At 21.6% G+C, this 25886-nt stretch overlaps 9 protein-coding genes across 12 annotated transcripts; 4 read left to right on the top strand and 5 right to left on the bottom strand.

Moving 5' to 3' along the window:
* Position 1: 1 nt before the first annotated feature.
* Positions 2 to 2755, top strand: LOC122848436 (post-GPI attachment to proteins factor 3). Its single transcript, XM_044146516.1, has 6 exons — positions 2 to 439; positions 511 to 653; positions 741 to 893; positions 1115 to 1373; positions 1450 to 1654; positions 1737 to 2755. Exons 1-6 carry the CDS (start codon positions 316 to 318, stop codon positions 1810 to 1812), a joined length of 960 nt encoding a protein of 319 aa, XP_044002451.1. The 5' UTR covers positions 2 to 315; the 3' UTR covers positions 1813 to 2755.
* Positions 2756 to 3061: 306 nt separating this feature from the next.
* LOC122848354 (integrin alpha-PS1) lies at positions 3062 to 8749 on the bottom strand. Of its 2 annotated transcripts, XM_044146367.1 has the most exons (7): positions 8544 to 8749; positions 7723 to 7850; positions 7247 to 7273; positions 4209 to 6772; positions 4033 to 4127; positions 3821 to 3950; positions 3062 to 3748 (listed from the first exon to the last, which is right to left on the bottom strand). In XM_044146367.1, the coding sequence occupies exons 1-7, from the start codon at positions 8729 to 8731 to the stop codon at positions 3518 to 3520; spliced, it is 3363 nt and encodes a 1120-aa protein (XP_044002302.1). In that variant the 5' UTR covers positions 8732 to 8749; the 3' UTR covers positions 3062 to 3517. The 2 variants fall into 2 exon arrangements, with proteins under 2 accessions (XP_044002302.1, XP_044002303.1); XM_044146368.1 differs by lacking the exon at positions 7247 to 7273 and having other exon boundaries at positions 3389 to 3748.
* Positions 8750 to 9649: 900 nt separating this feature from the next.
* On the top strand, positions 9650 to 13061 carry LOC122848373. The gene is made up of 9 exons (XM_044146419.1): positions 9650 to 10677; positions 10759 to 10894; positions 10993 to 11142; positions 11287 to 11555; positions 11644 to 11771; positions 11856 to 11966; positions 12032 to 12297; positions 12366 to 12510; positions 12573 to 13061. Exons 1-9 carry the CDS (start codon positions 9823 to 9825, stop codon positions 12856 to 12858), a joined length of 2346 nt encoding a protein of 781 aa, XP_044002354.1. The 5' UTR covers positions 9650 to 9822; the 3' UTR covers positions 12859 to 13061.
* A 399-nt stretch (positions 13062 to 13460) lies between these two features.
* On the top strand, positions 13461 to 17225 carry LOC122848386 (D-glucuronyl C5-epimerase B). Of its 2 annotated transcripts, none has more exons than XM_044146437.1 (4): positions 13461 to 13654; positions 13803 to 13944; positions 14283 to 14420; positions 14488 to 17225. In XM_044146437.1, coding segments are annotated over exons 1-4 (1731 nt in total). In that variant the 5' UTR covers positions 13461 to 13652; the 3' UTR covers positions 15937 to 17225. The 2 variants fall into 2 exon arrangements, with proteins under 2 accessions (XP_044002372.1, XP_044002373.1); XM_044146438.1 differs by having other exon boundaries at positions 14286 to 14420.
* Positions 17226 to 18355: 1130 nt separating this feature from the next.
* LOC122848447 (coenzyme Q-binding protein COQ10 homolog B, mitochondrial) lies at positions 18356 to 20135 on the bottom strand. Of its 2 annotated transcripts, none has more exons than XM_044146528.1 (5): positions 19914 to 20135; positions 19616 to 19735; positions 19476 to 19529; positions 19327 to 19407; positions 18356 to 19246 (listed from the first exon to the last, which is right to left on the bottom strand). In XM_044146528.1, exons 1-5 carry the CDS (start codon positions 19919 to 19921, stop codon positions 18802 to 18804), a joined length of 708 nt encoding a protein of 235 aa, XP_044002463.1. In that variant the 5' UTR covers positions 19922 to 20135; the 3' UTR covers positions 18356 to 18801. The 2 variants fall into 2 exon arrangements, with proteins under 2 accessions (XP_044002463.1, XP_044002464.1); XM_044146529.1 differs by having other exon boundaries at positions 18392 to 19246; positions 19616 to 19749; positions 19914 to 20080.
* A 192-nt stretch (positions 20136 to 20327) lies between these two features.
* LOC122848439 (succinate dehydrogenase [ubiquinone] iron-sulfur subunit, mitochondrial) lies at positions 20328 to 22395 on the top strand. The gene is made up of 4 exons (XM_044146519.1): positions 20328 to 20470; positions 20934 to 21404; positions 21494 to 21595; positions 21679 to 22395. Exons 1-4 carry the CDS (start codon positions 20429 to 20431, stop codon positions 21901 to 21903), a joined length of 840 nt encoding a protein of 279 aa, XP_044002454.1. The 5' UTR covers positions 20328 to 20428; the 3' UTR covers positions 21904 to 22395.
* Positions 21962 to 22754, bottom strand: LOC122849383. Its single transcript, XM_044148078.1, has 4 exons — positions 22691 to 22754; positions 22389 to 22622; positions 22270 to 22321; positions 21962 to 21966 (listed from the first exon to the last, which is right to left on the bottom strand). Exons 1-4 carry the CDS (start codon positions 22739 to 22741, stop codon positions 21962 to 21964), a joined length of 342 nt encoding a protein of 113 aa, XP_044004013.1. The 5' UTR covers positions 22742 to 22754.
* Positions 22755 to 23299: 545 nt separating this feature from the next.
* On the bottom strand, positions 23300 to 24398 carry LOC122849384. The gene is made up of 3 exons (XM_044148079.1): positions 24096 to 24398; positions 23829 to 24002; positions 23300 to 23320 (listed from the first exon to the last, which is right to left on the bottom strand). The coding sequence occupies exons 1-3, from the start codon at positions 24276 to 24278 to the stop codon at positions 23300 to 23302; spliced, it is 378 nt and encodes a 125-aa protein (XP_044004014.1). The 5' UTR covers positions 24279 to 24398.
* Positions 24399 to 24996: 598 nt separating this feature from the next.
* Positions 24997 to 25652, bottom strand: LOC122848457. Its single transcript, XM_044146539.1, has 2 exons — positions 25310 to 25652; positions 24997 to 25245 (listed from the first exon to the last, which is right to left on the bottom strand). The coding sequence occupies exons 1-2, from the start codon at positions 25535 to 25537 to the stop codon at positions 24997 to 24999; spliced, it is 477 nt and encodes a 158-aa protein (XP_044002474.1). The 5' UTR covers positions 25538 to 25652.
* Positions 25653 to 25886: the final 234 nt, after the last annotated feature.

Consider the following 25886-nt stretch of genomic DNA (forward strand, 5'->3'; position numbering starts at 1 on the left):
AAAGGCGTCTCTTTTTTTTTTCTCCTTTTTTTTTGCCTGGGTCTTTAAACGTCAGGCCTTGTTTACAATTAATGACAAAACCTAGTCAAACCTGACAATTAATAACAATAAAAAAATCATCTTTGAAAAGTCATTTTTTATCAATAATAATTGTTATTATTTTTTTTTGTTATATACTATTTATTTTAATCATATTTTGATTAATTAAAAATACTCAAAGATGGCTTCTAAAAAAAATTGGACTCTTTCAACAATTAAAAAACTCAAATAATTTATTATTATTGCTATTTTTATTTATTTATTTATATCTTTAAAATGAATAAATTAATATGGTTTTTTTTATTAATATTTATTCATTTTTCAATTGCTTCAACTGGTGATAGATCACAATTTTATAGACAATGTCTTGTCGAGTGTTATTATGAATCCTGCAAACACAGTAAGAAATTATAGAAATAAAATTAATTAAATTTATAAAATTATGAATTAATTGTTTAATTATAATTATAGATGTTGAATTTGAGATATCAGTGTTCACTGAAGATGATAGTTTTTCATGGACATGTGAAGAAAATTGTAGATACTCTTGTATGTGGGATACTGTTGATTTTTTTACAAAACGTGGTTATCCAGTTCCACAATTTCATGGAAAGGTATTAATAATTCATAAATATATTTATTTATTTATTTATAAATTTATTAGATAATTTGTTAAATTTTTTATTTATTTATTTTTTCAGTGGCCTTTCTTGAGATTATTTGGTTTACAAGAACCAGCATCAGTGATATTTTCAATTTTTAATTTCTATGCACATTTTATGATGTATAGAAAATTTCGAAAAGAAATAAGACCATCATTTCCATTGTCATTTTTATGGAACTATTGTACACTAGTAAGATTTTAAAAAATTTTAAGTATTAATAATTATTAATTAGTTTTTTTGTTCTCTCATTTATCTATTTAAAAAATTGACAAACGTTTATCTAATTTATCCCATTAATTTATTTGTTATTAATTAATTCTTTTAGTAATTTTTATTTCAAGTATTGTCAAGATAACACTCAAGCTAACTATTTATTATAATTTGTTTAAATAATTAAAAACTCATTCAAGGTTTGTTTAAATGGCTGGTTTTGGTCAGCAATATTTCATGCAAGAGACAAACCATTTACAGAAAAAATGGACTATTCATGTGCATTTACAATTGTTGTAACATTATTATACTGCATATTGATAAGAATTTTTTATAAAAATAATAAAGTATATATTGTTACAACTTGTGGATATATTAGCATACTTTATACACATTTATCACATCTATGGTCGGGAAAAATTAATTATGGCTACAATATGAAGTTGAATATTTTTTTTGGTAAGTTTTTATAAAATTTTAGTTGATTAAAGTGATTATAATGTGTAAATAATTAATGTAACTTTTTTTTAATTAGGATTTTTAACTTTTATTATAACGTTAATATGGTGGTATAAAAATTTCAAGAGAATTAAACACGTTTATTTAATTGGATGGTTTAATGTGTTGACTGTTGTTGTAACTTTACTTGAAGTTGCTGATTTTCCACCTTTATTTTGGATTTTTGATGCTCATTCACTGTGGCATGCATCAACTGCTCCATTGACATATTTTTTATACAGGTATTTTTTTATATTTAATAACATTTATTAACTAAAAATTAAATTAAATGAATAATAATTTGATTGATTATTTTTTTTGTAGATTTATGATTTTAGATTGTCATTATTTGAGGAAAAAATATAGCCAGGTAATCATTGAAAATGGACACTTTGAGTAGAAATGAAAATTTTAGATTTTTTTTTCATTAAAATCATTCTTTATTTAACTAATTAATAGGCAATAGAAATTGAATTTCTTTTTTAGCTAGAACAAATTATAAAAATAAATTAGACATAGATTGTTTTTTTATTTTTCCTTTTTTATTTATTTAAAATTTATTAAATATCATGACAAAAAAACATGTAAAGAAAATAAAAATATATTTTCTGTTTATAATTAATCACCAGGTAATTTTCTAAAAACAATTTTTATATTTAAAAAAAAATTGTGGACATTTTCGACAAGTTACAAGTGAGTCAAATTAAAATTTTATTTATCAACTAATAAAATAGTTTTTAAAATTTTTCTATTGAATAGAATTTTTTTTTAAATTGTTGACAATAATAATTATTATAAAAATGATTTATATGATTTTTAATTTTATTTTTTTCTTTTATAATTTAATAAGTGAAACTGAAAGGAATGTATGACAATAATTATTATATTATTTAAATTTGTGATTTTAATAGTTTAATAATTTCAAAAAAAATATATATAATATGTAAATATATTTTTCATTTTAATATTATTTGACAGTAATTAAATAAGTACTTAATTTTTTTTTATCTTCATTTTTAAATTTCCTTATTAATATTTTAAGTAATTAATATATATTTTTTTTTGTTAACAAAGGCAATAATTAAGCCGACAATTATCAATAATCACAAAACTTAATTCGTATAAATTTAAAATTTAAATAATGTATAAGTTAAGAAAGAAAAAATAAGGCCTCTAATATATCATTAAAAATTGATAAAATTGTATGATTAAAAATAAAATAAATTTCATCAATTTAAATTAAATAATAAATATTAAAATGACATTATGATTTTTGTACAAAATTTTCTTTAAATAACTGTTTGTAGTTAAATAAATAAAAACCATAAGAATTTTCTAATAAATTGATTATTAAATAATCAAACAATTTTAAAATCAATGCCGATAATATACTTAAATTGCAAAAATTCTAATTTAAAAAAAGATAAATATTTCTATATAAATATATATTTTTAAAGTACCTTGAAATTGACTGTTAACGATGGTGCATTAATTTTTAGTGAATCAGTCTTGGATCGACATGGGTGCAATATTTTTTTTTTTAATTAAAAAATAACAATGAAAAAAATTTATCAAAAAATTAAGTCTCTTTAAATGGAAGCACCTTTTTTTTTTATCATTTTTGTAATTTAACAAATTTTTATATATGCCAAGACTAAACACTGATCCGACCAGCACACCAATTTAATAAAATACTGTAATTATTTATCTACCGATTATTATTCAATTTATTATTAAATTTTATAAATTTAATAAATGAGCTATTCACGTTTTAAATGCAATTCATCGTTGTCCATAATTGATAAAAAAAAAAAAACAATTTATCAATTATTATTTGTTAAAAAATAAAACCGAATTTTCATTTAAAAAAAAAAAACAATCTCAGTCTCAACTGATAGTTTAAGTAAATAATTTCTTTTTTTTTTATATAAATTAATTCTAAATAAATATAAATATAAAATTTTCTTTAAGCTGCTGATATAAAAATTAATAAAATTTTAAAAGCTCTAAAAGAAAAAGAAAAAAAAAAGCACTCTTGGAGTTAAAAAAAATTTTTTCTATAAAAAAGTTTCGATGTTTACCGAAATGATTTCGTTTGTCATTATTTAGTGTTTGAAGAGAGCCTCACTTTCAGGATTATCATCCCGATGTTTTTCTAAATTACCAGACAATGTTGGATCCGGTCTGCGTCGTTTGAAAAATCCAAGTTTCCATAATATTAATGTTAAAAGTATCAAAAGTAATAAGCCAGCAACAATAGCAACAATTATAATCCATATTGATACAGTCTCAACATCCTGTAGATAACTAGGATCTGGATAAGCAATTGTTTCAGCCTGAATAAAAAAATTATAATATAAAATTAATACAAAAATTAATGAATTATATAATAAAATCAATATACTTACAATTGAATAATCATTTTTTAAATTTTCTTGTTGAATTTCAATTGCTGATGGAATAACAATTCGTGCATTTGATCCAATTCTGACTTTATCAACTGTCGGATAATCTTCAGCGAGGGTAGAATTCCAAAGTCTAATAAAACATAAAAGAAAAGATAAAGATAAAAAAAAATATTCTCCATGAAAGAAATAAAATGATAAAATTATTTTTTTACCTTGCTTTTACTGTTATCGTAGCTTCCTGTTTTTTTTGTAGATTATAAATAATACATCTAATATCAAAACACTTGGCAGTTCCAGCTTTACAGTTCTATAAAAATAATAATAAAATTTATAATTAAAATAAATAAATAAATATTATAAATGTTTAAAAAATAATTTTGTTTTTTACCATAGAAACAACTTGACGTCGTGTACCATCTTTTTCAATAATTGTTTTGGTATTAACAACTTTTTCAGTATCTCTTCTTTCTCTGATATGATTAAAAGTTGTTGAATTTTTTTTATTATCAATAATTGTTGATGGTGATAAAGTTGTACTACCAAAAATTGGATCTAAATCATCATAATTAATACTTCCTAATAATTTTAATGGATTTGGTGTCTGTCCAGCTGGTAGATAACACTCACCACCACCAGAATGATTTATAATTGGCATATCTTCAAGATACAATAACCATTTACCATGTAATTTATCATTAGCAACTTCATAAGGCCATGATATAATAACTTCAATTTGTCGTACTTTCCATGGACCATCATTAAATATTTCATAAATATGTGATACTTTTGGTCCAATTTCATTTAAATTTTTAATAGCAGATTCACCAACAGTATCACCACCATAATATGCCCATTGTGTTTTGGCACTACCATTTATTGACAACTCAGCTCTTTTAACAACAATAACTTGTAAATTAATTTGTTTATTATTATTAATTTCATTTGATGTTGTATTACCAAATATAATAAATTTTAATTGTGGCTCATTATCTTCAACGTCTTTTGGATCAAATCTAATATTAATTTTAGCACTATTATTTGATCTTAATGGATTACCAATTGAACAAATAACCATTGTTGTATTAAATAAATTACATATTGCTGTATCATTACTTTTACTACCAATGTAACTTAAACTTTTTGCATGTATTATAAATAATTGTGCTTCATATGCTGATTCACCATTATTTTTAACATTAATTTCAATAATAATTTCATTAATTTCACCAAGTAATAATTCATAATAATTTTTATCAACACTTGATACAGATAAATTTAATTTAGTATCAATTATTAAATTACTTTCACATATATCATTATCACCACAATCTTTTTGAAATGTTGCATCAAATATTTTAGCTGATTCTTGTTGATTTAGAATTGGATAATTTTTAATATCAGTTAAATCATCACCCTCATTTGGCATTATTGGTGTATCTTGTATTAATGTATAATTTAATTTAAATTTAATTGGTGATTGTATATCACGTGTATTTTCTTTAACATATACAATTTCATTTTGACAATGACGTAATTTTTTATTATCAAGAATTATTGTTCTATTAATAATATTTGATTTATTTGCATCATTTAAAAACCATACACGTGAAAATTTTTTAATACCACTAAATGTTTCAGCTTCAATGTGATAATTTAGTTTTAAATTTTCATTATTTTCAAGTTTATCTGTTTGACAACATGCCTCAAATGAAAAGCATGTATAATTTGAATAAATATCATCAATACAACCATTTTTATTTGGATCAATTGATTCAATATTAAATTGATATTTATTATCTTTATTTTTAGATTGTATAAATGTTGTTATATCAATAATTTTACGTGAACGTAATAATACAACAGCATTATCATCATATGCACCAATTAATAAATCTGGATAACCATTTTTATCCATATCAATACCACCAGATAATGAATAACCAAATGTATTTAATGGCATTGGTAAATCATCAGAATGTATTATTTGACTTGGATTTATAATAATACCATTTTTAGAACCTAAATAAATATAAACACTACCTTTACCTTCATACGGTGCACCAATTGCAATATCCTCATAACCATCATGATTAATATCACCAATATTTGCTAATGAAAAACCAAAACGTGATTCTTCTTTACCAAATAACTTAATTGGTTTACATTTATTATTATCATGATCATTAATATTATTATCAGATAATTTACATAATTTTTTATAAATATAAACAGCACCACCTTTGTCTTTATCAAAATAAAATGGTGCTGATACAATAAGATCAGTTATATTATCACCATTAATATCAGCAGCAGCAATTTCATAACCAAATGATGATGCAAATTGTTCACCTTCAAGTGATAATACAACATTCATATCTGGTTGTTGTTTTTTACGTGAAAATATAATAACATTACCAGAACCATTTGATCTTGGTGCACCAGATGCATATAATATATCATTACCACCAAAAAATTTACCAGCAGTTACAGACATACCTAAATAACTATATTTTTCAACTGGTGATAATGAATCTTGTAATGGTGGACTATATATTGTACTATCTTGAGTTAAAAATGCATCTGATATTGATGATATATAAAATGTACCACGCCATGTATGTGGTCCAGGTGTACCAATAACAACATCATCATCTGATGTTAAGTAGCCACTTGTACCAGCTTGACAATAGCCATATTGTTCATGTGCTTTTTCTGTACGTTTTCCTGAACATGGTTTTTTTAAACCATCAAATTCTAAATTATTTGTCAGTATGTAACATTGACCTTGACCCCATTGGGAATTATCTGTTCTAACAATATGACGATGTGCACATACCATTACTTTTCCAGAACTATTTTGTGTTTGACTTTGGCTACGTACTGTTACACCCAACCATTGACCATTTTTTATTTCATCTAATCCTGGTGGTAATAAATCTTTCGTGTCAACCCCTGTCAATTGTTTTATTTATTATTAATTAAAAGATTCATTTTATTTTTGTTGCTATTACATTCAACAAATAAATATTTTAAAAATGTTATTAAAATTATTGCTTTGTTTTTTTTTTGTAAAGAATAAGTTGCAGATTTTTTTTTTTATTGTGGGATTAGTCAAGAAGCAGAAGCATTTTTTTTAATTATTCATTTCGAACACTTGACTCACACCAAGGAAATTTTTTTTCTTGATGATTTATCAAGCTTTATCTAGATGAATCATATTTAAAAAAAAAAATATATTTTGATAGTTTAAATATTGTTAATTAAATATACGTGCTATTAAGCAATATTGCAACATACACAGTTTTTTTTTTTTTGTTTTTTTACATGCCACATTGCATATGATTAATAAATTAAGAAAAAAATTAATAGTTATTTTTTTCATTCAATAATTATTATTTCTTTTACCTCAATAATTGATAAACTTACTTTTTTTGTCTTGACTCATATTTTTAACTGTTAAAGACAATAAAAGTTTTTTTTTATTTTTTATTATTATTTCTAATAATACATTTTATAAATAAATTTTAAATTAAATAATATTACACAATTAACATTTAAATTTTTATGTATCTTTTTTTTTTTTTTTTTGTCAACTCAATTAATTTATATTAATTTGTCATTTATCTACTTAAATATTTATTACGTAATATATTTGTTAAAATACCAATCATTCATAATTAAAGCCAATGTATTTTTTTATCTCTCCACCAGAATAAAATGTTACTTGAAAAAAAAATTGTTTTATATTTTTAAGAAAACTGTAGAGATCATTTTTTTATTTTTTTTTTAACAGATGAATAATATTTTGTTTTAAATTATCAATTTATTTATATATATGGGAGGATATATTGAGGGCTATTGTAAAATTTTTGAGATGTTTAATTTTAGTATGTATTACTTACGTGGACGACCATCAGTGATAACTTGTGTGCAGTCACGTGTTGATGTAGTCAGTGGACACTTCCATAAAGCGCCTGATCTGTTGGTACCTGGTTGTCTATTTTGATCCAGTGGTGCACCCACCAATATCCTAAAAAAAAAAACAAATTTTATATATTAAAATTGCTTTAAATATAATTCCCTGTATCTTTAAATAATTTTAGATAAATTATTTAGTAATACTTGAGTAATAAAATTGATAAATTTTTTTATTTCGCTTCCTGAATGATAATGAAAAACAGATGATCATCATCATCATCATCAAAAATAGATTATTTATATAATTTATTCATTTCTTTTTTTTTTTTCTCTGAAATACAGAAGATTAATTGTACCATGTGAAATAATTTTATGATTCAATCATGAGTAATACGAGAAGCTTAATATAAAAAAAAATATAAATTAAAAAAAAAAATTAAAATGTGGTGGTGAATAGTGTCGAGGTAGACGTGTTGTTTTTCTCAAGTAAATAAAAGGTCATAGTAAAATGATAAGAAAATAAATTTTTTAAAAATGATAAATTTTTTTTAATAGAAAACAGACTTGGGTGTGTACACACACAGGCATTTATCTTTTTCCCCTTTTTTGCATACATAAAATATATAAATAATAATAAAAAAAATATAATCGAAATGGAATTTCGAAAAAAGAAAAACTCATTTATTCAAGTGTTTTTATAGATTATTATTTTTTTGTTTAAATAAAAAAATATACAGTTAAATTTAGAGATTTTTAAATAATTAATTTTGTTAATTTAATTAATTTATTTATTAAAATTATTTACCAATTTTTATTATTAATTGATGATTCATCAATTTCCTCATGTTCAGCAACAGAATATCCAAAATATGATCCAACTTGTCCACGTTTAATAATTGGTATTCTTGCATCAAGATTAAAACAATTAATTTCACAAATAAATAATAAATAAATAAATAATTTATAATTTATATTCATTTTAATTATCAACATTTTTTTAAATAATTATAATTTTTTTAAATATTTATATATTCATAATGATTATTTATTTAATTTTTTTATAAACTTAATTATTATTTGCACTGTTTTATAATATTTATTTTTAATAAAAGACGCCAAGTATTATTATGATAATAAATTGTAAAAGATGCTGGATGCTGCCCACACAACAATTCGGCGTCAACTGACTTGTCTCTTTTTTACACGCCCACACCATGAAAGAGTTCATTCCTTTCGCCTTTGTTAAAAAAATTTATTAAAAAAATAAAATGTTCATTAATAAAAGGAATTTAATACATGTATTTGTTTTTATTTCATACAATCATCTAGTATTTAACAAATTAAAAATAATAATATCAAGTGTTATTATTTATTTTAATTGTTTTTTAACCTTTAACAATATATTGTTTACAAAAAAAATAAATATATACATTGACACATATATGTATATATTACAGGTATAAACAGGTAATTAATAATAACAACAAACAATTAAGTATGGCAATAAAGATATTTGTTTTATCGACTGATGATAATACAAAGTTTTAGCGGTGAATTTTAAAAAACAGAAGGTATTTTATATTTATAATTTTGTTTTTTTACAATAATTTTATTTTCTAAATTTATTTATCCCTCATTTAAATAGTTTAAAAAAAAACAAATGTGTACATTTGGTTTGGAAATTTTTTTTTGTTTCGATTACTTTGAAATAACACCTTGAATTTTTTTTTTTTTTTTTTAAATAAATGTTTGAAACAATGAAAAACCTTGATGATAAAAAAAAATAGCCGTTTTTAATTACTTTGTTTACTTGAGGATATTTTTTATAATATCGCAACAATTTAACAATAATTATTGTGATAAAAATAAAAATATCGCTGAAATATAGACAATAAAAAAAATTTTTTTATCAGTTTTTTATTTTTTATCACGAATAATTATCGAAATACGTGTATAAAAAAAAGCCATATAAACAAATATTATTCAAATAATTTATTTATTTTTGAGCAAGTATTATTATAAAATAAAATAATAAAAATTGAATTTTAAAAAAAGTTGTGTTAAAAAAATAAAATAAAAAAGTCATGTATTTATATGGTTTAAATATAATTTTGGTATTATTAACAATATGCCAAAATTCAATTGGTCAAAATTCGTCAATTGAAACAATGATATTAATTGATATAAATGCTGTTCATGAGTTGGCTGGTGAAATAATGATTGTAGATCGACTACATGATGATGATAATAACGAACTATATAAAAAATTACGAGAAAATTTTCTAACTTTGTCAGGTCGTTTGGAAAATATGGATCAAGACTTTACTGAAAAGCTAAAATTTATGAAAGAAGAAATGAATAAATATATTGTAGACAGTGTAGTTGATATAAATGCTTTTGGTGATTTTAGTGATGATGGAAATGATGATGACGATGATGATGATGATGATGACGATGATGATGATGGTGATAGCCTTGAGTATCATGATGATAACAGAAAACAATTTAAAAGAGCATCAGATGATGATGATGATGATGATGATGATGATGATGATGATGATGATGATGACGATGATGATGATGATGATGATAATGATGATGATGATGATGAAGATGATGATGAAGATGATGATGATGAAGACGATGATAAAGATAATGATGATGATGATGAGTTTAATTACGATGATGAAGATGATGAAAAAAGAGAAACAGCAATTGATAAAATGGTAGGATCGATTGAAACAATTCGTGAAATTTACAAAAAACTTAAAGAACTATTTAACAATGAAGAACTTGATGAAGATGAAGTTGAAAAATATCAAGAAAAATATGCGTCTGACGAAAGTGATGATACAGCTGATAATAAATTAATTTTATTCCATGAAATGATAATGGAATCTGATGAAGATATAGTAGCTATGATTGATAGAGCAACTAATGTAAGTAATTAAATTTTTATTATTGTATTAATTATATGTTTTTATTAATCTTACAAATTTAATTATTAACAATTATCATAGATTCTTTCAAAAGATCTTTGTACATATTCGGCTCAAGAAGCACTACTACAGATGTATTTAGTAATTGAATTGGCTGAAATATTTGGTTTTATAACATCAGTTTATGGTACTGTACTTCATAAAATTGTTGATTCAGGTAAATTATAAAAAAAAAATAATGATACTTCTATTTATTTTTATTATGCAAAATAATATGTTATTTTATTTAATTTTTTTTTTTTTTATATATTTAAGGATATGATGCCAGAACTGCATCGATTGGATTTGGAAGAAAATTTGCCGTTAGAACTAATGATTATGCTAAAAAAATTAATGAAGCTATGATTGGAAAATCACTTTCATTTCGTAATTGTGATCCAGTAGAAGGCGAGGAACATGTAAGAGGTAATTTTTCCAAATTATTTATATCTAATAAATATTAAAGATTTTATTATATAAAAAAATTAAATATTATAACAGTAAGTTTATACTTATATCATGCTAAAAAATAATAAGCTATATGTATATATAAAAAAAAAAATTTTTCAGATGAAACATATTTAGAAATGACTGGTCTATTTCAAAAAATATTATTAAATGCATGGCAATTAAAAGGTCCATCAACAACTTGTACTCGATGTGAAGATGGTTTTAGAACTTTTGTTCATAATGAAGCATGTCATGCATCATATCTTACAAATACCCCATGGGTTGAAGGTGGTAGACCAGCAAATTTTTCACTATGTACAACACCAAAAAATTGTTATGGTAGATTAGCTAATTGTCGTACAATGTTACGACCAGAATATTGCATGATGGTATAAATATAAATGAAAAAATTCAGTATATATTATTAAAAACTATTTTAAATTATTATTATTATTATTATTATTATTTTAAATTTAGACATCTGGTCCAAAACGTTATAAATGGATTAAAGAACGAGGAAAAAATATAACACTTGGAAAAGAAGATGATTGTCAAGATGGACTTCTTGATCATTGGGAATGGAGATGGGGTGATCCAAAAAAAAAGTATATAATTAATATTATATTATAATATTGATAAATAATAATTCATTAATAATATTATTAACTATTTTATTAATTTAAAAATAGGAGAGATTTATGCGCAAATTGTTTATGTGATTGTATAGATAATTCACGACTTTCAAATTCTGTTAATGTCATAAGTTTGATGCCAGTTAAAAGCAATACTAATGAAAACAAGTAACATTATTACCATTTAATTATTATTTAAAATAAGTATATTAATTAATTTATATTTTATATAGGGCTATTGTTGGTGTTAAATTTGTTGTTAAGGGTAATACACTTTTTATGCAAGCTAAAGAAGCTAAAATGAAACAACATTATGCTATTGATACTGAAAGTCAAGCATGGATTGATATACCTGACGACATAACAGATAAATTTAATGAATCACGTTACGAAACAAATGAGGAACTAAAAGAAAATAAAGATTATGTTATATGGCGAGAAGACGCAAATGCATTTAATTTAGATGATTTGGTTTTACCAAGTGGACGTGTTATGACTGGTAATATATAAAAATTTAAAAAACAAAAATTTAAATATATATAAATGAATGTATTTATTGTTTAACAGGTTTTCAATTCAAAATGAGTAATCTAGACGAAATTCCGAATAAGAAACGTCTTAATCTTCTTATATATTCAATGAAATATGATAGTGATAAAGGTGAATTAAATAAAGATAGTGAAGAAGAAATGACATCTCCTGATTTACATGAGTAAGTTTATTTATTTGCATAAATTAGTATATAAACATTTGATAAACATGTTGTTTTTATAGAGAAGAATTAGTATCTGGGAACAAAGTATCAACTGAAGTTTATGAAAAAACAATTGTTGATTCAACTAAAAATCAGTTTTCATTACTGAAAATTAGTGAAGCATGTAGTGATGCAGGACAAACCACTGTACCATTATTTGATGCACAACCAGTTCAATCAAAAAGTAACACTCCATTAGTTGGGCTTGGTTTGCATCATCGTTCAACTCCAGGATATTCTGGATTTTTTGGTTTAAATGGATACACAACTGATCTTCATGAAGTCTTCAGGAAAAGTTACGAATAATATATTCATTTATGAATATCCAATAATATTTTTTTCTTTTTATTTTTATTTTTTTTTTCGTTCTATTATATGTTATATAAAAGCATTGAAAAAAAAAGTATATTAATTTATCAAAGTATATTGCACACTTTTATTGTGAATAAAGAAAAATAATAATCATTAATAATTTGTTTGTTTATTCTATTTTTTTTTTTTTTCTTTTTGTTATCGAATTTTAATTATTGATAATTGTAGCGTAATTAAAAATATTCATAACGCTGTATATTACCTTGAAATAGAAAAAAAAAAAATAGAAATAATTTTGTTTTTTAAACAAAGAAAAAGTAGTTTATCTATCAATGTTTAAAAAAATTATTATTTTGTTATCACCAACAAGGCAACAGTTTAATTATTATCTTTACTTTTTTTTATTTGTTATCAATATTCAAATTTCAAAATAATAATGCCAATTGGGCAATTATATTTCTAGGGAATTTTCATTTTGTATACAGTTACTAGGCAGCCATATTTTTTTTTTTCTCTCATCTTTCTCTCTCTCTCAGCTGTTGGAATTGGTTGGAATTCCAGAAAGGAAAAAAAAAAAAAAAGAACATATAAAACAGGTTTTATGCACGCAGCAAGTGTTACATTAGATCTAATAAATTCTAACATGCAAATATTTTTTATAATTTTAATGATAAAAAAAATTTTAAAAAAATGTGAAGTTTAAGATTTTAGTGATCGTCAGTAAGACGTATCAAAATTTAATTAAAAACTATCAATTCAATGTAAACATAAATATTTTTTTTATTGTCATGTAAGTGTGTATATTGTATGTACATATAGAAATAATTATATAAAATTTATTTTTATTATTTGGGGTGATTTTTATATAAATAAAAATTACAATGACTCATTTATTTCATATATATTTTTCTAATGATTATTATTACATTTGGATCTAGGCCTTACAACATGATGAGAATTAATTTCAAAACAATTTTGTTAATATTAATGGTTGCTGTTGCTAGTTCAATATTAACATACTGGGGCAATTGTACTCGTTTATTATTTGTCAACAAGCCTGAAGTCCAATTACAACAAAAGGTAATTTATTTTATTTATTTTTCTATCTACTCTCTCCCTTTTTTTATCAACAAGATTATTGATTTTATTTAATCTTTATTTCAAATAACAAAAATAGATTAAATTAATTATTAGGGTAATTGTATTTTTCCTTTTTTTTAATTTTTTTTTAAATTGGATTTATTCAATATTTATTCTAAATAAAAAAAAAATTCTAAATTAAACATATCAAGCAGATATTGATGCTGCACTTGAAATTTAAAAATAAAATAAACATCTGGAGATGATAGCTGATAATTAGCATAGAAATTAAGCTGAATATTTATTTATAAATAATGTAAATTTAATTTTTTCATCAGCAGGAACAACATTTGGTTAATATCGAGCCAACTTATCAAGATATTGATTGTAATATAAATGGTGGTTATTTGATAAGTTGTAGAAAAGAAGGAGATGAAGTTTACATACCATTTTCATTTATCCACAAATATTTTGAGGTAGCTATAGATAATATATAGATTTTAATACATAACAGTAATTTTATTTTATGAAATTTCATTACAGATTTATGGTAAATTAGCAACATATGATGGTGTTGAACGTTTTGAATGGTTACACAGTTATTCAAAAATTTTATCACCAAAAAGTAAATATGATTCACGTGGTGTATTTATGACATTTGAAAATTATAATGTTGAAATACGTGAACGTGTTAAATGTATAACTGGTTATGATGGTGTACCAATGTCAACACAATGGGAAACACAAGGTTATTATTATCCAACTCAAATTGCACAATTTGGATTATCACATTATAGTAAAAATTTAACTGAACCAGAACCACATCGTAAAATAATTGAAGATGCTGAAAATTTAAAAAAAAATTGGCAAATATCACAAGGTTCAACATTAACACGTACATTTGATGAATATAAAAATACATATATTTATGAATTTACAACACCAGAATTAAGTAAACAAGGAATTTATTTACAACTCAATCATATACTATCATTTGTTATAAAATTTGATTTATATATTATTGATAATACAACAATAACAATAGTACTACAAAATCGTGAAAAAAAAGATTTATATTATCTTCATTATTCAACAATTGATACAGTATTAAGTACAAATAATAATCATATTTATTATGGTATTGGAAAACGTAAAAATACATGGCATCGTTTAACACGTGATTTAATAATTGATTTACAAAAAGGCATTAATATTAATGATAATACAAATAAAGTTAAAAAAATTAAATTAACAAAATTAAAATTGAAAATTATTAAAATAATATTAATTGGTAATGGTAAAATTGATAATATAACATTATCAACAAGTGAACATATTGAACAATTTTATGATTCAGCACGTTGGTTTGTTAATAATCAAAATAAAACAACTGGTGGCTGGTCAAATAATGTCAAAAGAAAATTAGCAATTGGTATGAATATTTTAGAGCCTGGATGGTATTCTGGTATGGGACAAGGACATGCATTATCTGTATTATCACGTGCATATTATCATTCTGGTGATGATAATTATTTAATTGCTGCAATAAATGGTCTTAAGCCATTTAAAACATTGTCAGAAAATGGTGGTGTATTGGCAAAATTTTTAGATAAATTTATATGGTATGAAGAGTATCCAACACAACCAGCAAGTTTTATATTAAATGGTTTTATATATGCTCTTATTGGATTGTATGATTTAAAGACAATTGCACATGGTTATGATGATGCTAATGATGCTGGTAAATTATTTGATGATGGTATGATATCATTGAAAAATATGCTCACACTTTTTGATACTGGATATCGTACAACTTATGATTTACGACATTTTACATTAAAAATTGCACCTAATATTGCTAGATGGGATTATCATGCCACACATATTAATCAATTATTACTCATCAATACCATTGATGATGATCCAATATTTAGTTTAACTGCTGAAAGATGGATTGGATATATGAACGGTAAAAGAGCAGCTCATAATTAAGGTTTTTTTTTTATAATTTTTAATCATTTTATTTATTTTTATTTTACTAACGCTGATAAGTCTATCGAGAACCAAAATTTTTTAATTAACAATTTTGTTTTGTATTATATTATGAATGAAAAAATTTTTAATCAACGACAATTTTTAAATTTTCTACTTCAATAATAATTTTAGTATTAGTTTTTTAGTTTTTTTAGATTTTTTTTTTTTTTTTTTTTTGTATCTACTAAATTAGAAACTACCTCTGAGCCTTTTCTATTCTTCTGATAATATTTTTATCAAGTCAATATTTTAAAAAATATTTAACATTGACATTTGGTATGATGAAAATAAATAGTTAGTGTAAATACATGTAAATCATAGTGCCAGATATAAAATATTGATTTGAAAAAAAAGAAAAAATAGATTGAAATATTTAGATAAAATTAAGCAAGTATTTTTATCTTAAAATACATATATAAATATATATAGTAACATTTTATTTTAAAATTTCATTCGAAAAAAAGATGAAAAAAAAATATATATGCTCACATTTATCATTTTTATCGAATGAAATTAATTGACATATTTTTAATATTTCGAATTGATAATTCAATAAAAGCTCAGTATATAATCGAAACTATTATTCAAAAGAAATTGATGAAATATTTTTTTATCAATCATCAATAAATGAGCTAAATTTTATCATTTAATTTATAATTTATTTCGAACTGATTTTTTTATACATTCCATTTATTTTAATTAATTATATTATTCATAATTTTTTTTGTTATTATAATTTAAATGTAAATAATATTTATAATAGTTAATAAGTAATATTAAAATATATATTTTCTCTCAGGATTTTATTGGTCTTTCGCTGAAATAAAAATAGTTTTTAAAAATAGATAACAACAGAAGAAAAACTGGTAGAAAAAAATCCTGAGAGAATTTTAAAAAAATATGTAGATTCATCTGCTTTTTAGAATCTGAACAAAAAAAAAAAAAATATTAGTGAATGGTGTACCTAATTGTGAATGACGTCAAATACTTTTCGTGAAAAAAATTTTTTATTTAAAAACAAAATGAGCTTCCCATCTATAAACTTATACATTTTGTAAGAAAAAAAAACGAAAAAGAATTGTATAATTGTTTATGTATTTTTAAGTTATTGAAAAAAAATTTTTATTTTTATTTTATCAAGTGTGAAAGTCCTGTAGAAAACGAGCTAAATTACGACTAGATTTAGATTAAATTAAAAAAAAAAAGGCGTTAGTGCTATCATATAAATATTATAAAATAAAAAATAACAATAATCAAGCCTTGTGAGAAATAATAAAAAATACGCTTAGAAAATATATTAAGAAAAAAAATGATCCATCGTGATGAAATGCCAATTAGTCGGATAATAAAAATGACACATTTTCAATCATAATTAATAATTATTATTATAATTTAGCTAAATATTATTTTACTTACTGGATAAATGTAAAATCACCGAGTAAATTGAAAAGTGTACTTCATAGGAAAAGAAAAAAAAATAATTGTAAAGAAAATGTATTGTGCAATCATAATGAAATTTGATTGTTATCTATTTAAAAAAAAAAAAAAAAAAATAGTCAATCGAATGTTATTAGTTTTTTAAATAAAAATTTATGAAAAATCATTTTTTTTTTCATCGAATTTATTTATTAACTATTGTTGTTTAATTCTAGCATTAATCTATTATATAAAAAAATTATTTTCAAGTAAGTTCAACTATAAAAATTATTTGTTATTTTTTTTTTTTTGATTGTACAGTTAAAATTTGACTATTTAAAAAATTATTTTAAATTGTATCAGTTATATTAAATATATCAATGATGATCTAGAAAATTATAATCTATTATCTTTTATTTGAATCATCAATTATTTTGTTATTAATGTTATCTAATTAAATTATTTCCATCTAAAATTTCATTTATCTAATTTATCTGACATTATCTTTTTCTCATTTTAAAATCCTAATTATTTTACATAATCTTACATTAAAAAAAATTATTTTAACGTAAAACGAAAAGTACTCAATTGAACCGAGTATCATGCCTCCATAGAAATCTTATTTTATAAATTTTAATTTTAAATTTATTTTAACATTTAATTCAATTTAAATCATCTTAATGATTTAAAAAAAAAATATTTTTGTTGATTAATAAATTAATAATGTAGTTTATTAATATATGATTTAAAATTTTATATAAATAGATTATTTTTTGCTTTTTATATTTCTAAAAATTTTAGATTTTTAATTCGATTTCAACTCTGGAGATAATTTTTCTTATTAATAAAGAATATAATAAAACAGAATAAAATTTTATTTACCATTTTTTACATTGTACAACTTACAGCAGTAGTGTGATAAATTTCTCTACAATAAATTAAATAAATTTTAATTTGTACATTTATGTTTTTTTTAAATTATTTTATTGTATCACATTGTTTGTCTATAGTCTATATTTTTTCTATGACCTTTTTCGTTATTAGTAATCATTTAATTACATCCTTTATATTGTCATTTAATTATCTAGTTTTAAATTTTATATTAGACCTCAATTTTAAGTTTTTAATTTCTATTTTAAAATATTAATCATTTACTAGACAGTAACTTGATTTATATATTTACAAATTAGATTTATTTTGAATTAATTAATTCAAATTATTAAAATAAATAATCACATTAAGACATCTGTCGTAAAATTATTATTTACAAATAATTTATTGTATAACTGAGAAAAAATACAGACATAAATGTTATTTTTGAATTTAAAAAAAAAAATCTGAATTGCTCAACCGTTTTGAAGTCATTAAATTTTATTACATTATTATTTGAATTATTTGACATATTTTCTATCTTTCAAGTCTAACTGTTTTAATACATGGACGTCCAAAACGTCTTTCTGTTTCATCAATAAACGCTTTTTCCATTTGTCTAACAATTTCATTGAAAAAAAAATTGGATAAACTTGAATGTAACAATGATTTAAATTCAAATGACAATGAAAAATCAATAACACATGTTTGTAAATTATTTTTAAGACCTGGACTAAATATCCATAGAGTATTTAAATGATTGAATAATTTACCATCAGTACATTCAGCTTTGACAAAATATGGCTTATGCATTGTTACATTTGATGTATAAGATTCATTTAATGGTGGAAAACCAATGCTCAAATTTGCACGTAAATTTTCATCTGTTTTTTTTAATATTTCTGATTTCTTACAGAATGGTACAAAATTTTTGTAATTACCAACATCAGCAACAACACCATAAATTTGTTCCATTGAAAATCTATCAAAATAATTATCTAAATTAACACTTTCTCAAATTGACAGGATTTTTTTATTTATATATTCTTTTAATAAACATACCCTATTAATTTTCGACCTTCATATTCTTTCATTTTGCTTTTATCAACAATTGAAGAAGTCAATAGCTTTCTTGAATTATTTCTAACGAAAGAAAAAATAAATAAATTGACAATATATTTAAAAAAATGATTAAAAAAAATTTGTATTACCTAATAGAATTTATTGATGGGTTTAAATTAATATCATTTTGTCCATGTTGATATCTAAAATTATTAAAAAATAAATATAATAATAATAAAGTAAAAAAATATAAAAATAAAATTGTCTAATTGATTTTTAATTACTATACCTGTTTATTTTTTGGCTTTCAATAATAAATTCCTGAATTGATGACACATGAAGACGTCGAAAATTCATGCAATAAGATTTTCCAGTTTGTAAATTTGTGCTTTTCAATAAATAAATAAATCTGTAACAATAAAACTTGAAAATTAAAAAAGATACATTCAAATTTCCCGCGCAAGTTGTACCTCTCAAAAAAAATTTATAACAAAATTATTTTAATACATAATTGACTTTAAATAAAAATAAAACAACACTTAATTTATATGACTAATTAATATATAAAAAATCACTATTTAATTTACCTGTACATTTTTAATAGAATCTAAAAATAGTTAATAAAAAAAAAAATAATCTTGTCATCTAAAAATCAAGTGACAAAATGTCAAATAATTAATTGAATTATTTATTCTCATACCAAGACAGTATAAACTTTTAAAAATATTCACAACTAAACATACAATTTTGACAAATATTGACAATAACAATTTAATAATAATATTATTATTTATTTATTTTAAACGACATACATTTATGAAAATATGACAATGAGAATAATAAGTCAACCATTATTTATTATTTATATTATGACATTTGTCTTTGCAGACGAGTTTCTGAAGTCTGCATAAAATGAGAATCCATTTTTCTTTTTGTTTCGCCAGGTTTCGCAGTTGGCAGCAGTTGATAATTCTTACTAAAAAAAAAAAAAAAAATTCCATTATATAACATTGAATCGTTTTTTTTTTTTTTTTTATAAAACATTAGGTGATCACGTAAATTGTTGGTTTATTATTTTATAAAAAATAATAATTAATTAATCATGGCTAGCATTGCTCCAGCTTGTAGAAATGCTCTTAAGCAGGTAAATACCATTTTCATAGTAATTTTTCTAAAAAAACAATTATCAAAATTACATAAACAAATTTGATTACTAAAATTAAACTCATTGTTGTCTGACAGGTGTATTGTTATCACCTTTAATCATTAAAAATAATCAATAACATTGTCACACATTTTAATAATTAAACAAAAATATTAAACATTTAATAAATAAATTTCTACTATTTTTCATTCATAAATATTTAATTTGAAATATACTTTTTTTTTGTTTGTTTAAAAATGATAATTTTATACATGTATTTTTTTTGTTTACATAATAATTAGATTGCAAAAATTCATGCAATGTTTGTTTAAAAAAAAAAAAAAGAAATTACGAAAAATTCTATTATTTTTCTTTTAAAAAATTTAAATTAATTTTAATATTTATAATTAATTATATAATAAAAATTTAGAAAATTAATGTATTTTTATTTTATTTTCAACAGGTAAGATCATTTCATGTATCTGCTGCACAAAATGCTGAAGCAAGATTAAAAACATTTTCAATTTATCGTTGGAATCCTGATAAACCAGATGACAAACCAACAATGCAAGAATATAAAGTTGATTTAAATAAATGTGGTCCAATGGTACTTGATGCATTGATTAAAATTAAAAATGAAATTGATCCATCATTAACATTTAGACGTTCATGTCGTGAAGGTATCTGTGGTTCTTGTGCAATGAATATTGGTGGTACAAATACACTTGCTTGTATTAGTAAAATTGATAATAATACATCTAAAAAAAGTAAAATATATCCATTACCACATATGTATATTGTCAAAGATCTTGTTCCTGATATGAGTAATTTTTATGCACAATATAAAAACATTCAGCCATGGTTACAACGTGATGATAATAAGAAAGTTGGTACTCAGCAGTACTTGCAAAGTGTTGAAGATCGTAAAAAATTGGTAAATTAATTATTTAAAAATATGAAATTTAATTTTCTTGATACTTTAAGTTATTGTTTAATTAATTTCTAAATGTTTTGTCAACTTAGGATGGTCTCTATGAGTGCATTCTATGTGCTTGCTGCAGTACATCTTGTCCATCATACTGGTGGAATGGTGACAAGTATCTTGGACCAGCTGTTCTCATGCAGGTAAATTACAAAATAAAATTATAAAGTTAATCTATTTAACAAAAGAATTCAATAATGTTAATAATAATCATTTAAAAATCTAGGCTTATAGATGGATCATTGATTCACGTGATACCAAAACAGCTGATCGTTTGGATAAATTACGTGATCCATTTTCAGTTTATCGTTGTCATACTATTATGAATTGTACACGTACATGTCCAAAAGGTCTAAATCCAGGTAAAGCTATTGCTGAAATTAAAAAATTACTTGGAAATGTTATTAATAAAGGTGAACCAGGACTTGATACAACAGCATTACACAAGTAAAATAATTAAAAATATTTTAAATTGATATTTCGATATAAAAATATTAATATTACAAGTTTTAATCTGATAGATGAGTTTTAAAATTATTGATAAAATTACAAGTTAAATTTAACTTAAAATTTTGGAGAAATAATCGTGATGTTTAATATGTTATGAGGTAATTGAATAAAATTTTGTAGACTATATTACAAATATTATCTGACTAATTTTTATTTATACTCAAAAATTCATTTCATTTTTATGTCAACAAGTTTATTGTATTGGTTTTCGTTTTTTATTTATTTATTTTTTTATTTATGCAATGGTTAAAGTGATATTTTATTTGATTCATATGCAATTCAAATAAATATTTTGCTTCATTTATACAATCATTATACAAAACATTGGTTCTTGCCTGAATTTTAATTTTTTCTTTTGTCTGAAAAATAATATTATTAGGTTATTTTGTTAATTAATATTTGTTATTATTTATTATCATTTATTACCTGTATATTTGAGTGTTTTTCTAATTCTATTTTCTTGCTCATCTCACAAGTTTCATAGTATATTTTAGCCTCACCTGTAATATCTTCTAATTTTTCAATTGATTCATCAAAACATTTTTTCTTTTTATTGTTGTTAATATTATTAAACGCATTTTTAAAACTTTCAGTTGTTTTATTTTTTGCAGCTATAATATTATCAATGTCTTGTGAGATTATTGAATCAATTGAATGACCCTGAAAGTAATTTATTTATTTATATTTTTAAATTTTATAATAACTAGAAAACAATTTCTTTTGCTTACATTGACAATTAAATATATTAATAAATTAAAAATTATTATATAATAATTCATCTTTGATAAGATAAGATAAACTGAATTAAATTGAACTGATGAATTTTTTTTTTTTCTAAATTCAAAGTAAATTATTTTTTAATTAATTTATAACAGCAAGTAATTTATTTAATATTTATTTTGTAAATTAATTTTATCAATGAACAATTAATTACAAGTGTGTAAAAATTATATAACATTTTAAATATTTATTTAATATATTTTTAAACATTTTTTTATTATCCTAAAATTCGAGGAATTTTTCTTGTACATATAACAAAATTTCTAATAGAATTTTTTAAATTTTCATTTGAGTTATTTTCAATTTCTCCAATGCAGTTAAGATATTTCATGTCAATTATTAATCTGGCTTTATAATATTGATAATAATCTTCATTCTAAAAGAAAAGAAAAATATATTTCATTAGATTAATTTGTTTATAATAATTTCTATAGAAAATATTACCTCAATATTTGATTTAGTCAATTCTTCATTTTCTTTAATGTCCACATCATCACAAATTTGATAAACCTTTTTAAATTTATCTAAGATATTTTCTATATTTTGGATCGTTTCCATCAAACATATATTTCTATTAACTGTAAACGTTACAGCAAAAATATTTTTAACTCTTAAAATCATTTCATTTTTTTTAATTTCAAATATATCAACTGGACTCTCATATGTATTTACCTAACATTGAAAAACAAATTTTAATTATTATTATCAACTGAATATTTAAAAAGTATACTAATTTAATATTACCTTGATGAAAAAATAGGTCGATAAAATGCAAATTAATAAAATTAAATTCTTCATTAATGACTGATTTTTAAAATTGAATATATATTTTATTTTTTTTGCTTCTTATTTTATACACATTTGAATAATCACTATGGATCATTTAACAATTTATTTTTCAATAAAATAATAATTATAATAAATATTATTGACAAATAAAAAAATTGGCTTAATCTGTTAAATAAATTAATTTAATTATAAATATATGATAATGAATCAACAAACATTGACAAACATCTTTTTTTTTTTTATTTTTTAATTTATTTATATATTTTTAATACACTCTTCAAATATATTTTCATTTACATTTAATTTTTTATCTGAATCTAGGATACTTTGCATCAGACAATTTTCCTGTTTATCACGAATATAAACAGAAAAATTGATAAAATCAATTGAATCGAAATTATCCTTTGTTTCAGTTAAATCGAAATTTATATCGTGACTTGATGATAATAAAATTCCTCTCTTCTCTTGGTTCTTAAATTGAAAAAAAGGTTAAAACATTAAATAAACAATTGATAATTTGATTTTTTTAAAATTTAAATATAAATAAAATTATTTAATACTTACTATTATATGCTCATCTCTGCAATTGTAATATTCATCAACATTTTCTCGAGTACATTTTGCAATTGTTTCAATACTTTCTTCAATAGTTCTCAATGTTTTATCAAAAAATATACTATAACAGTCTAATTGCAATTGTGAATCATTTGTTTTTTTAATTTCATATTCTTCTTTCGCACGTAACATATCATCATACAATTTATTTTGTAATTCAAATGATTCAATAACTAGCTTTTCAACATAGTGCTCAAAAAACTTATCAACTTTTTCAGTTATTATTATTTTTTCATTATCAAGATCTGGACATTTTATTTTATTTTCTCCATCAATAACATATGCCTGTGTAAAGAAAAAAAAAGCTTATAATTCAATAATAATATTATTAATATATATAAATTACCTTAACTGTAATAATTGTTGTTAAAATTATAAAATTACATAATAAACTCATTTTTAATATTTTTTTTTCAACTAAATTAACGTTGGATTTCTCTTGACTTATATACAAAATTAATTCTATCTTGTTTGACTTGAATTATCAAAAACAAATATTGAAAAAAATAAAATATATTTATATCTGTGTATTTCGATATAAAAGTTAAAAATTTAATTTAAAATATTTTTCAAGTTTTAATTTAAATCATCGTTCAATAAATTATGTAAGACAGGTGATTAAAAAAAAAAAAATTTTAATTTTTTTCACTGTTTCTTAACAGTTACAATCCTCTTTCAATAAATTATAATAATTTTAATTTTTACACATTTATGCTTTATTGTTTTCTACATTTATATTTAATTAAATTTTTAAATTTTAATTAAAAAAAATATATGAAACAAATTTAATTACATGTTAAATTTTTAAAATAATAATTCAATAAAATACAAGTATATTAATTATAATAATTTAATGTGGTATATCAGCATATGGTGGATTCCAGTGTGATAATGTTTTGATACAATCATTTAATATATTTTTTGCTAAATTAATTTTTTCATTAAAATTAGCAACAGCTTTAGTGAGACAATTTGTTTGGCTTTGGCTAACATCAGCACAAAAATTAACAAATTCTATTATTTTTTTATTCCATCCAGTTTTGTTAAATAATTTTTCTTCAATTATTGATATCTCAACTGATCTTGTTTGTCTTTTATCCTTACAAAAAATTAAATGATTATTATTTTTTCATAAATTAATAATTAATTTATATAGTACTTACAGGAAAATTAGTATTTTTGCAATGATGATATTTATTAAAATTCTTTTGAGTACAAATTTTGATAGTTGATTGACATTCTTCATGAATTGTTGTAATTTTATTTTCAAATGAATTGTAACAAATTAATTGTTTACTTTCAACATTATTATTTTCATTTTCATAACTTTTTTTTGTATTATTAATGTCGATTTCAACTGCTCTTTGTACAGTCATTGAATAATTAGCCATGTTCTCAAAAGACCAATCGAAAAATGTTAAAAAATCTTTAGTTATATTAATTTTATTGTTGTCTCCAATTTCTGGACATGGTATTTCTTCTCCAGTAACAATATTTGTCTTGAAAAAAAATGTTTTTTAGCTTACAATTTTTAATTTTATTATAATATTTTAATAGATCGATAATTACCTGAGAAATAATAATTAATTGAGCTAATAAATACAATTTTAAATTCATTTTGTCGAAAGGTTTAAATTTTTTTGTTTTGAAATAATACAGAATAGGTGTGGTGGACTTGTTTATATACGAAATTTTAAATCCCCTCTTTGAGATGGATTTGAAACAATAAAAATAAAATCT

Source organism: Aphidius gifuensis, linkage group LG2, assembly GCF_014905175.1.
Source record: "Aphidius gifuensis isolate YNYX2018 linkage group LG2, ASM1490517v1, whole genome shotgun sequence".
In the NCBI taxonomy this organism is placed as follows: Eukaryota; Metazoa; Arthropoda; class Insecta; order Hymenoptera; family Braconidae; genus Aphidius; species Aphidius gifuensis.

Bases quoted from the DNA above. Each gene is read 5' to 3' on its own strand.
- LOC122848447 (XM_044146528.1), bottom strand. The intron at 19,408-19,475 runs GTAATACAAATT...TTCTTTCGTTAG, and splicing joins CCATCAATAAATTCTATTAG to AAATAATTCAAGAAAGCTAT. The intron at 19,247-19,326 runs GTATGTTTATTA...TTATTTTGATAG, and splicing joins GAAGGTCGAAAATTAATAGG to ATTTTCAATGGAACAAATTT.
- LOC122849383 (XM_044148078.1), bottom strand. From the start codon at position 22,741: ATGAATTATTATATAATAATTTTTAATTTATTAATATATTTAATTGTC. The intron at 22,623-22,690 runs GTAAGCAAAAGA...AATTACTTTCAG, and splicing joins TAATATATTTAATTGTCAAT to GGTCATTCAATTGATTCAAT. The intron at 22,322-22,388 runs GTAATAAATGAT...ATTATTTTTCAG, and splicing joins AAAAACACTCAAATATACAG to ACAAAAGAAAAAATTAAAAT.
- LOC122848373 (XM_044146419.1), top strand. From the start codon at position 9,823: ATGTATTTATATGGTTTAAATATAATTTTGGTATTATTAACAATATGC. The intron at 11,143-11,286 runs GTAATTTTTCCA...AAAATTTTTCAG, and splicing joins AGGCGAGGAACATGTAAGAG to ATGAAACATATTTAGAAATG. The intron at 11,772-11,855 runs GTATATAATTAA...ATTTAAAAATAG, and splicing joins TGGGGTGATCCAAAAAAAAA to GAGAGATTTATGCGCAAATT.
- LOC122848439 (XM_044146519.1), top strand. From the start codon at position 20,429: ATGGCTAGCATTGCTCCAGCTTGTAGAAATGCTCTTAAGCAG. The intron at 20,471-20,933 runs GTAAATACCATT...TATTTTCAACAG, and splicing joins GTAGAAATGCTCTTAAGCAG to GTAAGATCATTTCATGTATC. The intron at 21,596-21,678 runs GTAAATTACAAA...TTAAAAATCTAG, and splicing joins GACCAGCTGTTCTCATGCAG to GCTTATAGATGGATCATTGA.
- LOC122848386 (XM_044146437.1), top strand. The intron at 13,945-14,282 runs GTAATTTATTTT...TTTTTTCATCAG, and splicing joins AAGTCCAATTACAACAAAAG to CAGGAACAACATTTGGTTAA. The intron at 14,421-14,487 runs GTAGCTATAGAT...ATTTCATTACAG, and splicing joins TTATCCACAAATATTTTGAG to ATTTATGGTAAATTAGCAAC.
- LOC122848457 (XM_044146539.1), bottom strand. From the start codon at position 25,537: ATGGCTAATTATTCAATGACTGTACAAAGAGCAGTTGAAATCGACATT. The intron at 25,246-25,309 runs GTAAGTACTATA...ATTTTTTGTAAG, and splicing joins GCAAAAATACTAATTTTCCT to GATAAAAGACAAACAAGATC.
- LOC122849384 (XM_044148079.1), bottom strand. From the start codon at position 24,278: ATGTTACGTGCGAAAGAAGAATATGAAATTAAAAAAACAAATGATTCA. The intron at 24,003-24,095 runs GTAAGTATTAAA...TTTCAATTTAAG, and splicing joins GCAGAGATGAGCATATAATA to AACCAAGAGAAGAGAGGAAT. The intron at 23,321-23,828 runs GTAAATGAAAAT...TAACGTTTACAG, and splicing joins ATTCAGATAAAAAATTAAAT to TTAATAGAAATATATGTTTG.
- LOC122848354 (XM_044146367.1), bottom strand. From the start codon at position 8,731: ATGTTGATAATTAAAATGAATATAAATTATAAATTATTTATTTATTTA. The intron at 7,851-8,543 runs GTAAATAATTTT...TTTTTTTTTTAG, and splicing joins TCAATTAATAATAAAAATTG to GATATTGGTGGGTGCACCAC. The intron at 3,749-3,820 runs GTAAGTATATTG...TTTTTTATTCAG, and splicing joins TAAAAAATGATTATTCAATT to GCTGAAACAATTGCTTATCC.
- LOC122848436 (XM_044146516.1), top strand. From the start codon at position 316: ATGAATAAATTAATATGGTTTTTTTTATTAATATTTATTCATTTTTCA. The intron at 894-1,114 runs GTAAGATTTTAA...AACTCATTCAAG, and splicing joins TATGGAACTATTGTACACTA to GTTTGTTTAAATGGCTGGTT. The intron at 1,655-1,736 runs GTATTTTTTTAT...TTTTTTTTGTAG, and splicing joins TTGACATATTTTTTATACAG to ATTTATGATTTTAGATTGTC.